The 13345-nt window shown below is 41.1% G+C and overlaps 1 protein-coding gene across 3 annotated transcripts in view; it reads right to left on the bottom strand.

Moving 5' to 3' along the window:
- EPB41L5 (erythrocyte membrane protein band 4.1 like 5) overlaps positions 1–11724 on the bottom strand; it is a 115057-nt gene extending 103333 nt beyond the window's left edge. For all 3 annotated transcript variants that reach the window (XM_046657917.1, XM_046657918.1, XM_046657919.1), the window contains exons 1-2: positions 11572–11724; positions 4897–5084 (exon numbers count right to left, since the gene is read on the bottom strand). In XM_046657917.1, coding sequence (XP_046513873.1) covers positions 4897–5076 — 180 coding nt within the window. In that variant the 5' untranslated portion in view covers positions 5077–5084; positions 11572–11724. The remainder of the gene's footprint in view (positions 1–4896; positions 5085–11571) is intronic.
- Between the last annotated feature and the right edge of the window lie 1621 nt (positions 11725–13345).

Raw genomic sequence — 13345 nt, 5'->3', positions numbered from 1 at the left:
CAGCTAACCACCATGTCATGATCTTCCACACAATCTATATTACCCCCTCTACCACAGTTAAAACTATATTGTGCTCATTTCTAATCTTCACCGTACCCCTGTACTAAGCATTCATTCTGCTACAATCTCCCTGCCACTACTAGTCTGCAGTCCCATCATTTTGCACTTTCATTACTGTACACTCTCCAAGTTGCTTTTTATCCCTGACAATGAATCAAACATACCACCTTTACATTAAACCTCTATGTCATTTTTATCATATCTCTTGACCACTAAAAAAACCTTAAGTGGAATAAAACACAAATATACAAAAATTCATGCATTCTTTGTTTAAACAGCTTTGAGATATAATTTGCATACCATACCATTCACCTGTTAAAAGTGTACAATTGAAAAGTGTATGTTCTGACCGTCATATCCTCGGGTTCCACATCCACTGATTTAACTAACGACGGATGGAAAGGCCTACAATGATTGTGTCTGTACTGAACATGTACAGATCTTTTTTCGTCATTATTCTCAACAATACAGTATAACAACCATTTACATAGCATTTACATTGTATTAGGTAGTATAAGTAATCTAGAGATGATTTAAAGCACACAGGAGAATGTGTGTAGGTCACGTGCAAATACTACGCCATTTTATATAAGAGACTTGACCACCTGTGGATTTTGGTTCCTGGGGGAGGAGGGTCCTGGAACCAATCCCCCGCAGATACCAAGGGACAACTGTATTCACAGATACGTACAACCATCACAATTACTTTTAGAAGATCTTCATCGCCTCACAAAGAAACCTTGAATCCTTCAGCTATTGTGCCCAACCACCCTTCCCACTGTCCTCTCAGGCCCTATCCCTCTGCGCTAAGCAACCACTAATCTACTTTTTTTACCTATGGATTTCTCTATTCTGGACTTTCACATGAATGGGATCATATACTATGTGGTCTTGTGTGACTGGCTTCTTTCACCTACCACAATGCTTACAAAGTTCATCTATGTAGCATGTACCAGTACTTCGTTTCCTTTACGGCCAAATAATATTCAACTATATGGATATAACATTTTGTTTACCCATTCATCTGCTCACAGCCATCTGGGTTATTTCTCTCTTTTGACTATTAAGAATAATGCTATTATGAACATCTGTGTACAAGCTTTTGCATAAACCTCTCTTTCCAGTTCTCTTCGGTATATACCTAGAAGTGGAATGGCTGGGTCACAGGGTAACTATGTTTAACCACTTGAGGAACTGCCAGACTGTTTCCCAAAGCAGCTGCACCACTTTCCATTCCTGCTGAAAAAGGAATTGTAAGACTGTTCAGATTTCTCTACATCCTCACCAGCACTTAACATTGTCTCACATTTTTATTTTATAGCCTTCCTAGTTGGTATGAAGTAGTATCTCACAGTGGTTGTGATTTGCATTTTTCTGAGAACTACTAACGTCAAGCATCTTTTCATGTGCTTATTGGTCATCTGTATATCTCATTTGGAGAAAAGTCTATTCAGATTCTTTGCCCATTTTTAAATTGGGTTGTCTTTTTATCATCGGGTTGTAAGAGTTCTTTATATATTCTAGACACAGGTGCTTATCAGATATAAAATTTGCAAATACTTTCTCCCATTCGGTGGGAGAGTCTTTCAACTTTCTTGATGGTGTCCTTTAGGTGCACAAGTTTTTAATTTTGATAAAGTCCAATTTATTTATTTTTTCTTTTGTTGTTCATGTTTTTGGTGTCATATCTAAGAAACTGGTGCCAAATCCAAGGTCATGAAGATTTATCCTCTTATTTTCTTCTAAAAGTTTTACAGTTTTAGCTGTTACGTTTAGGTCTTTGATCCATTTTGAGTCAATTTTTGTATAAAGTGTGAGGTAAGGTTCCAACTTCATTCTTTTGCACGTGACTATCCTCCAGTTTTCCCAGGACCACCTGTTGAAAAGGCTAATCTTTCCCCCACTGAATGGTTCTGGCACCCTTGTCAAAAATCAACTGACCATAGATGTGCGGGTTTATTTCTTAGTTCTCTATTCTGCTCCATTGATCTACGTGTCTGACCTTGTGCCAGGAGCACATCATTTTGATTACCATCGCTTTACAGTAAGGCTTAAAACTGGCAAGTGTGAGTCCTATTCCTTTGCTCTTTTTCAATACTGTTTTGGCTACTGTAGGTCCCTTGCAATTCCATATAGATTTTAAAATCAGCTTGTCAATTTGTACAAATAAGTCAGCTGGTATTCTGGCGGGGATGACGTTCAATCTGTAGATCAGTTTGCAGTGTACTCTCATCTTAATATTAAATCTTTCAATTAGTGAACAAGGGATGTTTTCCCATTTATTTAAAGGTACAACTATACATGGTCTATAGAATTTAACTACATACCTATCTATGTAACTTAAAATCCTCAGCATATTAGCAAAGTAGGTATATCAAAAATTACTATCAGTTAATCAAATATTTCCTACTAATTTAAAGGAAGATGCAGAGTTTTACAAGACAGGCTGTTTATTAAACAATGCTAAACTCAAAAATCAATCAAAGGAGTTACTGTGGCATTTCGAAAGAGAAAATTTAAAAATCAGATAGTTAGAAATTTCTCCCTGATGCCTTTATCACTCACTGAAAGGCATTCTCACTGTATTTAGTTCTTTAAAACAAAAAAAGAGGTAGAAAGTATTTAAATTCTTCCCCCAGTTCTGAGAGGAAAGGAGAGCAGAAGGAAGAAAATGACCATTACTACTTGGTATATATTAATTTGAAGTCTACAGATTTAAATTACTCTATTTAATCACAGACAATCCCTTACATATTGCCTGAGCAACCATCCTAGTTCCACGCGGGCTTACTATGATCACTAGTGACCCTAATCCTAACGGGAAATGAATTACATGCTTCATTCAATTCCAAAATCAATTCTAAACCTTCTTTCAGAATCATACTAGACTGGTTGAGACGTTAAATCAGAAAAAGAGAAAACCTTTTCTTTTTAGAAATTAACATTCCTCTGGTCTATTTTTTTTTCTTTAGTAAGGAAGGTTAGCTGGCAGACCAATGCCCATTTTTTATCCATGCAAGCATGAGGAGTTAGTTTACTAACTCTACAATTTCACCTGCAGAGCTGAAAAGGCAATTGTTCTAGCTCTCCAAACAGTCAAATCTAAAACTCTTGGTTTCTTCACTGCAATTGTCTGCATGAGCGGTCAGGTAGCATTTCTGGCCTTGATCAAGTATCACATACACCCTTACTGAGCATACTAAGCATAGGAAACTATTCTATACCAGTCACTAGCCATTTGTTCCACTACTTTAAAACTTAGTGCTATTTCTCCTTCATACACACTGCCTCTTAAAAAAGCTCCTTTACAAACTCTACTTTCCTAGTATCCACCTTTCCATCAACAACCTTGAGATTTCATACTTTAAACATTAGGTAATAAGAAACTTCTTTCCGGTCTCCTACACAGCAATCTCAAGCTTTTCACTACATACCTAATGACATTTTAATGGAATAGTAGACAAAACTCTTAAGGTACTTATCAAATAAGTAATGAACATGAAAACTATCCTCACAAAGTATCACATATTAGAAAGTCTCACAAACCCTCAAGAAGCCCTTACAGGAAGAAAATTTAAATGCCTTAAAGTTTTCCAGAATCAAAAACCCTAAAAATGTCCAGTCTAATGTACAAAGATAATAAATACTCATAACGATGACTTCTGAACACTTGAAGAAATCCTGCATCTCTGATTAATTTTATCACATTCCATGATTTTAAAAATGTGTAAGGGATCTAGTACATTCTAAATTATTCAATTAATCAGAATATCCATTTAAACAAACTCTTCAATTCCTTAATCTCTCACTGAGTCTAAGGCCTTCCAGAGCCTAGCCAACCACGTACGATAGCAGCACTCAGGCTATCAGTGCACACAAAGAGACCCTATTGCATTTTGGGTACGTGAACGTGTGCTAAAAAAAGTTTGTGAAGGGAGAAGACAGTGTGGAATATCCAGTGATGCTTATACCAAGTTGCACCTTTTACAGCTTAATTATGTAAACCTGTTAATGCAAAATGAAAACATACGAAAGAGACTTGGTCTCAGTAAATAGCTCAGAAAGAAACTCAATTCCCTCAAAACCATATAGTACCTCCTTCTCCCCTCAAAAAAGGGCTTGTAAGGAATAAGTCAACCTCTTTCAAATATGTTGGATTGTTTCACACTGCATTATGCCTAGGTATTTGTAACCACAAAAAAAACCTACCCAAAATTTGACAAGAGTTACAACAAACTGTCCTGAAATAAAGATTACAGTGTACAAAAAACCTCCCCTGCAAACTACTTTGGGAACAAAGAGATAGGCAGTCAGAGCTGAGAGGTATGAAGAAAGTCTTTTTTCTTACTTTGTTTCATTAAAATTTCTGCAAGTACACCAAACTGTTGAGGAAGTTATTTGTTTTCAGAAAAGTGAGGAGTGTTTTGAAAATTAAGGAAAAGTACAGAGAACTAAAAGTCTTACAGTATACATATAAGTATCATTATTGGTCCCAAAGATTTTCCTTGTTTTAATAACTGCTCTACAAGGATTGTGAGAAATCCACTAAAGTACACTACGCACTGCCATCATAAAGAACATATATAAACACAGACACAAATGACTTGTGCCAATAACTGCCCTACCATTTAAATGTTTTAGGTAACTGCCACTAATCCCAGAGAAATACTACCATTCCAGGTACCTAAGGTTACCTGATGCACGTACCTGTCTGTTACGATGCCTGATCCATACTAACCCATATTACCTAATCCCCCAGTAAGTTATCATCAGAAGGCTCAAACGAAGAAAGTCATCTCATACAGAATTTCCAAAAGGTCAGCAAGACCTACATACCGGCAAGTCCACACTGACATCAGTCCCATCCAGGAGGGACACCCGACACGTGATGATGGACTTCGAATCTCCAGCTGCAGGAATGTGGGTGGCAGCTCGCTGAGCTTCTCGGAGTCGTTCCTTCTCAGCATGTTTACGCATTGACCGACGCCCAAGCGTTCTACGCAAGAAACTCAGCATTTTTGTCTCTATAAAACCAGACAGAAAAAGATATCAGAAGACTCTCCACAATCTGCAGTCGGACAAATGGTATTACTTAGAAAAGTCCTGTGGACATTAGCAGACACGCTATTAAAAAGGGCTCCTGGTCAAGTAAATTTGAAAAAACGTAATTAAAACTGGCTACTTTAATTCAAAATTTTTAAAGACTTTTACATAAAATAGAGCTATGAGGGGCTGGCCCCGTGGCTGAGTGGTTAAGTTCGCCCGCTCTGCTGCAGGCGGCCCAGTGTTTCGTTGGTTCGAATCCTGGGCGCGGACATGGCACTGCTCATCAAACCACGCTGAGGCAGCGTCCCACATGCCACAACTAAAAGGACGCACAACGAAGAATACACAACTATGTACTGGGGGGCTTTGGGGAGAAAAAGGAAAAAAATAAAATCTTTAAAAAAATAAAAATAAAAAAAATAGAGCTATGGCTTAGAGCATTTCTAAACTTACTGGACTATTTTAGAAGGAGATGGTCTGGGAGGACAGGGCAAAGATTTATGAAGTTCATCAGGTCTTTTGGGTCAAGGAATTCTATGTACAATAGCTGTATATCCCCACAAACATGAGGAGATGATGTCACACACTAAGGTATCCTTTGACGATCATAACAATCCTAAGTAGTTCCATTTTTTTTCCCGAGCATTCATGATAAGAATACAAAAATAATCATTTATTTCAGCTACAATACAAATATAATTCAAATACTTTAAGTTTTTATCAGCTGATTCTACTATCACTTACATATTTTAAATTGCTACCCAATTCTTTATAAAGTCAAATTACTTTAGTGCTATTTCTTTCCTTATCTCTATTAAGAACATAAAGGTTAATCAAAATAATTAGGGGCTGGCCCCGTGGCCGAGTGGTTAAGTTCGTGCGCTCCACTTCGGCAGCCCAGGGTTTTGCCGGTTCGGATCTTGGGCGCGGACGTGGCACCACTCATTAGGTCATGCTGAGGCGGCGTCCCACATGCCACAACTAGAAGGACCCACAACTAAAATATACAACTATGTACTGGGGGACTTTTGGGAGACAAAGGAAAAATAAAATCTTAAAAAAAAAATTAAAACAGGTATTAGGAATTTTTAAAATATAGCACACATAAAATGGAAACACCATAAGAACCACCTTGCTAACCTAATGTCACACAACTAAGAGAGTTTGAGAAAAATAAGTACATACTATGTAAGTAAGCCAACAGATAAACAAAAAGACAATTATTAATTCCTGAGAAAACAAGAAGGTGTGCAGAAAAGAAAAAGTAATCACAGTATACTACACGACTCAGCTAATAGTTTAAATAGTCATAATACTATAAACACTAAATAGTGATCTCACCATAACTATAAAGTAACTACAATTGAGAGGAGGTGTACAGTAGAGGTAGGTGTGGACAGACAGCTAATTCCTCATCTTGCCTAGTGGGAATTCAGATAATTCCTAAACACATAATTCCTAAAAATAAAAATAAAAAAATAGCAATAAGAGAATGTTATTTAAAATGTGAAAGTGGCTGCCTTGAGGAGGGAGCAGAATTCAGGAGAGTGCTGTTTTTCAAAAGAAGCCTTCAGATTAGACAACTCTTTCAACTACATACATTTATAAACTTGATAAAAATAAAAGCTAATTTTAAATACGATCACATCAAAAAATAAGTGCCTATAAGTTGAAGATTATCATACACACAAGTGTGAATATTATAAGTATGGACATTCCTACATAACTGGGTAAACTGGCAAAGCCATGATATTTGTCATTTGTACATGCATCTGTTCAAAATCCCAAGGAAATAACTAAAATTTTAGATAGCTTTCCAGTTTACAAAGCACTCATACATAACATCTGGGCCCAGTCTCTTTCTCTCCAGGTCTCTTTTCAGGCATTGCTCCCTTTGTACCTTGCTCTCCTGTCTCATCTCAGCTGCCCATGAAAAGTCATACTTGTTATCCCAGACTTGTAATGCCCTTATGTCAGAGAATCCATACTTATTCCTTTTAACTCAACTCCACCTATATCTGCCGAGAAACATTCTATGATACCCAAAGTTAGTCGCTCCTATCATCACACTTCCATTGAACCTTGAAAATATTTTACTGCTTCACTAATCAGACCTTAATTCTTCATGTACATGTCTGTATCCTTGGTTGTAAGCTCCTTGAGGACACAATTCCCACTTTGAATAGCTAGCTATCGAGCACATTTCATCATCAAGTACCATAAATGTTTAGTAAATAATTTTAACTTCTTAGAAAAACTCCGCAAAGCATTGTCCTATTTTGATGAGTAAACCATTTCAAACCATTGCCCAAGTCCATTATTTAATAAATAGTGAAGACAGGGGTTCAAATTCTGATTTTCCGACTCCAAATCTTGGTCTCTCTTTCTACATCATAGAACTATTCATGTAAAACTCACATTTTAGAGACAAGAAATAAATTATCAAAGATTACAGCTAAAAAGAAGCTGAGAGAAAATACAAACACAAAATGTACATGATGAATTTTTTTAAAACTTAATTCAATTTATTCAACAAACAAATTGCAAGGTGGGAAAAAGAGTTCAGAGGAAACTACAGATTAAAAGAGACAAAATACATATCACTCAATCACAATATGTGGACGTATTTTAGACTCTAACTCAAACTTTTGTTTTAAGTTGTCAGACGTTGTGGGAAGCTGGGTGAAAGGCATATGCTAACTCTGTACTAGTGCTGGAACGTCTACATAAGTCTAAAGTTATTTCAAAATCAAAAAGTTTCAGAAGTCAGCTGATTATACTATCACTTACATATTTTAAATTGCTACCCAATTCTTTATAAAGAATTTGCTGGTATACATACAATAGATAAGAAGTCTTGTGTGACCAGCTGACGTTTTAAACTAGATGCATTTGTAAACATGATAAAAACAAAAGCTGAAATACCAAAATAAATACCAACATATTAAAAAATAATTCAGCAGCTATAAATTGAGGATTATACCCTCATTTCATAAGTATGCATACTCCTATGTAATTAAGTGAACTAGCAAAGCCATGATAATTGTCATCTGAACTTCCCAAGGACATAAATTATACATACACACATTTGACTGACTGGATCGTTAAAAGAGTCCTTCTCTCAGATACATCTTTTAAGATACATACTGAAATATTTATAGAAGAAATGATGTGATGACTAGTATTTGCATCAAAATAATACAAGGAAGGGAATTAAGTGGGGATAAAGGTGAAACAAACTGGCCAGAAAATTGGCCAGTAACTGAAGCTGCCTGATGGGTACATGGGGGTTCATTACACTCTCCTGATTACTTTTTCGTACATGCAACTTTTCCATATTGGGGGAAAAAAGGCTTTTTAAGAGAAAAAAATGTTCAAAATGCACTACAACTTTGCAGTTCCTAGGAAGCAAATGAATTATAAAACAAGTTTTCTGACTTAGATTTATCCTACACCTTGAAAGTAAAGACTCAGTATACAAGTAGAGCTAACCTCCTAAGGAACAACACAGCTTCTTTCACATTTAGAATTTTAAGAACTATGCATTTTGAACTATAAAACCCAGTGCCACAAATAACAAGTTCTTTTTACAAAAATATGAAAGCAATTTACATGAAAATAAATTTCAGATGGATTAAAGATTTTAAATGAAAGAAAATGAGAAAGTCTTAGAAGGAAACAATAGTATATTAAAGGGCTTTTAAAATTTGCAAAAGAAATTTTTTGAAGGATTAATATGCAGTTTAATAAAGAACTATCACAAATCATTAAGATAAACAACACAACAGAAAAAACTGGGCAAGATATGAAGAAAAAGTTCTAAAAAATAATACGTAATGAAAATACTCATTAAAAAGATGTTCAACCTCACCAGTAACCAAGGAAATCCAAATTAAAAAATAAGATATTGTCTGTCATTTAAAAGACTTAAGATAGCCAGTGTTGAAAAGCCATCGCCCTCATACAATGCCCTCCTTGAAAGAGGATTTGACCACACTATCAAAAATTTCCAGGGCCCCCAACCCCAGTGGCCGAGGGGTTAAGTTCCTGTGCCCTGCTTCAGTGGCCCAGGGTTTCACTGGTTCGGATCCTGGGCGCGGACATGGCAGCGCTCGTCAGGCCATGCTGAGGTGGCATCCCACATAGCACAACCAGAGGGACCTACAGTTAGAATATACAACTATGTACTGGGGGGCTTTGGAGAGAAGAAAAACAGAAAAAAACCATTTTAATGTGCATACCCTTTCACTCAGACTATTTCTGGTAGGTTATCCTAAAGAATTAGTCCCACAAGTGCTCCAAGTTGTAAAAAACAAGGATTTTCAGGGCATAACTGACTTAAAAATTTAAATATATCCATCAACATGCAAGTAGTTAAGCAAATTTTGGTACATACAATGGCATACAACACAGCTATTTTTAAAATACAGTTGACAGACACTGACAAAATTTATAAGTGAAAAATGAAATCAGAGAAAAATGAATACAGTTTTATCCCAAACTGGGGTGGGATATATACGTACACATACTTATATTTTAGACACACACACACACAAGGACTAGAAGGACATGAAAACTGTTACAGGAGGTTATCTCTGGAGAGGATCATGTCGAGGTACCTACATCTTCTATATAAGTACCTATGAACATGTCGTAAGAGTTTTTAAAAATTTATTGTTAAAAAAAGTTTTCCCATATTCACTCTTTTTCCACCTCTACCCGCAATGCCACTCTCCAGGCTGCAGCAGCGGGTTTTTAGCAATCACAAATCTGATCCCTGTTGAAAAATCTTTAACGGCCGTGCTCCCTGACCCAGCTCCTCCCACCCGCCTGACCCTTCCTGCAGACCTCTCCCAGCTGCTCACTCTGCTCTCCCAGCCCTTCTGCTCAGCCCAAGAATCTTTTTCACTGCAGGCCTTCTTGTTTTTTTCTGCATTAGCTGACCATCCCTCTGGAATGCTCTTTTCCCACTTCACCTCTCCCCCACCCTCTCCCACCTCCTCAGAAAAGCATTCCCCCAGACTCCTGAATCCACATTAAGTGCTCCTTTTAGTACCTTAGCCTTTTCTTTATCACCCTTAAGGAAACTGTCACTAAATAGCCAATAGTTTGTTTATTTCTTTTTTGCTAGGTCCTTCCCCAACTAGGACTCAAGCCCTAGCACCTATTCTGACTTCTTCACGACTATGACCTAGCCAGCACAGCAATCTGCATATTAAGCGCTCAATGAAGAATTTACTTTGACACTAAAATGATACAGTGGAATTTTTGGATGGTTGGTTTATATGGGTTTTTTTTAAAAAACTGGTTTTTAATCTGTGACTTCTTATTTTTTGGCAATGAAATAACAAGAAGGGTTTCCCTTACAACCATAAAAACATAAAGAGAAATAATCCGTTTACTACTCAAATTAACTGAAGTTTTTTCAATACATATCTAAAATTCAAAAGTTCGTCATGAAATCTATCTACTCTCACACAGAACCGGTGGCCACAATCTTTGGTAAGCAATTGTTTTTTCATAAAGCAATATGCCAACCTACAATAAGTGCCATAAAGATATTAATATGTGTTATCCCAGTAATCCCGATACACAAAATGTAAGAGAACAACTCAAGAGAAATTACACACACCATTTTCTAATGAAGTTTATGCACAAAAAAAAGAAAACTCTCCTAACTAGTTTATCTGTACAAATAATCCACTATGTTAGCTAGGGTTCAGCAACGTGTTAGTTATGTTAGAAAGGCAGTTATGGGTTATTTTTTCCCGAATTCTTAAAAAAAATACTTTGGATATTAATTTAAGAAGCTGTCAAACGGTTTAAAAGACTTAGGTCTTCTTGCTCTTAAGTAAAATTCACAAGACTCAGTAACCATGAAGACAGTGGCAGGTACAATTAATGTTTACACGCGCAGGAACCCATCATTAACACGCCCCCTGTCTCCGCCCGCGGCGGGGAGGCCACCGCAGACCCCGTCGCCGCGGGGCACACACCTGCCTCGCGCAATTTCCAAGTGGCTCAAGTTTTAGTCAAACGCAAACGAGCCCCAAAAGGACACTCGGGCTTTTGTTCCGAGTCCGTGACAAGGGCTCGAGCGACGTTCCCCCCTGGGCCCGCCCCGTCCACCTCGCCGGCTAACCCGCCCGGCCGGAGCGAAGGGCGACCCCGGGGGGCCGGCCCGGGCGGCGGGGGCGCAGGCACACGGGAAACGGCTTCGCCCCTGGCGCCCGCTCCGGCCGCGCCGCCCGGTATCGCCCGAAACTCGGAGGCCCAGCCCATTGGCCGCCGCCGCCGCTCCCCTCGCGCGGGTTTACTGTTTTGCCGGCAGCCGGGACGCGGGGGGCGGCGGAGGGTCGGGGCGAGGCAGCCGCCGGAGGAGGGTCCCGGGGCCGCGAGGGCGGCGAGGCGCGGGGGGAGTCGGGGGCCGGCTGCGCGGCCGGAGCCGCCGGGCCCCGCGCTTACCTGGGCTGGGGGCGGCAGTGCGGCGACGAAGGGGGCGCGGGGCGCCGGCGACCCGACCGGAGACGGCCCGAGCGAGGCTGCGGGGGGCAGCTCCTCAGGAGACGCGGAGAAATGGCGGCCCGCGACGCGCCCACCTCACGTTAATCCCCCGGGGCCCCGGCCGTCCGCGGCCCGCCCCTAAAAGCCCCCTCTAAGCTCCGCCCTCGAGGGCGGGGCGCTCTGCTCTTAAATGGGCAACGACACCGCCCCGGAAATCGCCGGACTGGGCGAGACTTGGGTTAAACCGGCGATGCCCAGGGAGGCCGACCTGCAGCCAGCACCTGCGGCCCGGAGTCGGCAGCGGATTTAAAGGGGTGCTGCCGAAACCCAGCTCTCGCTGCTGACCTCCGCCCTCGGACGGGGTGCACGCCCACAGGGGGCCCCAAAATTAGTCGTGTCACAAAGGCAGATTAGCCCTGTGGGAGCCCAGCATCAGGTGCTGCTAGATTCATTCACCCATCCGTTCAAGAAACTAATTCATTCAGCAAAGATTTACTGCCCTGCTGTTCCAGGAATTTTCATTCTAGTGAGGAGGAAGGCGGTAACAAATGTGTGTTAAACAGAGATAGTATCGGGAAGAAAAATAAAGAAGGGAGCGGGAAACAGGAGATTTCTATTTAATACAATGTGGTCAGGGAGATCCTCTGTGACAAACGGACATTTCAGCCATTCTTTCTACAGATAATTTATGGAAGTGCCTACTATGGGCCAGGCTGGGTTTTAGACAGTGGAGATACAAAGGATAAACAAAACAGACAAAAATCCCTCCTGCAGCTTAAGTGCTAGCAGGAGAAACAGGAAATAAATGAGGTAAATTAGTAAAATTAAATAAATAAAAATAAATGCTATCTTTGTGCCATGAGTGGATGCCGACTCCTAGCGCCCCTGTGCACGGCAGAGTGGAACCGTGCCCGACTTGTCGCGCCATCCTCTCCCCTCCCTGCGCTCTATCAGACAGCTCTGCTGCTGTTCACAGGCTTGTCAAGGCCAGTTTTTCGGAAGTGGGTGGCCAGGTCCTTCTTCCTGGCCTGTCTGGTCTGGAAGCTCCGCTGAACCCTGTGCGCCATGGTGACCCTGCTGGTATTGGAAATACAGGTGGCCTAGCTTCAGCATCCCAGCAGCACGCAGCCGCCACAGTGTGACAACCGACAGACCTCAGACGGGGCGTGTGGCTCCCTGAGCGGAAAGGAACCGGGCCTCGGCGGTGAGAGCGCCGGATCTCGACCACTAGACCCCGGGGCTGGCCAAATGCGATGGCAGGCATTGTTAAGTGATGAAGAGAAAAATAAACACAGGGAATAGAGAGAGGGAATGGGGGGCCGGTAATTCAGGTAGACTGGCTAGGTAAGGAGGAGGCGTGTCTCAATAAGAAGGTGGCCTTTTGAGAGAAGACCCGAAGGAGGCGAAGGAGGCGAAGGAGGGCCCCGTGGAGGAGCGGCAGAGGGGCAGGCAAAGGCCCTGCGAGGTGCCCCCGGGCCTGCTTGGAGAGCCAGTGTGGCCGGAGGTGAGGGGGCTAAGGGGAGCGTCCTGGGGGGTCAGTCAGAGGGGAGACGCGCGTCAGCGGAGGGCCACAACGCCCACCGCTGCGCGGGGTCAGGGAGTGTCGGCGGAGGACCCTGCTGGCTGAAATGAGAAGAGACCAACATCATCGCCCCTTTTGGACATTTGGCACCGCCTGTTCCTCCACCAGCCCCAGACTTCATAGGGGGCGTGGCAGGGACAGCTGGACCCTGCT

The sequence above is a fragment of the Equus quagga genome, chromosome 4 (assembly GCF_021613505.1).
Source record: "Equus quagga isolate Etosha38 chromosome 4, UCLA_HA_Equagga_1.0, whole genome shotgun sequence".
Lineage (NCBI taxonomy): Eukaryota > Metazoa > Chordata > Mammalia > Perissodactyla > Equidae > Equus > Equus quagga.
This window is presented reverse-complemented; position numbering and strand designations above follow the sequence as displayed.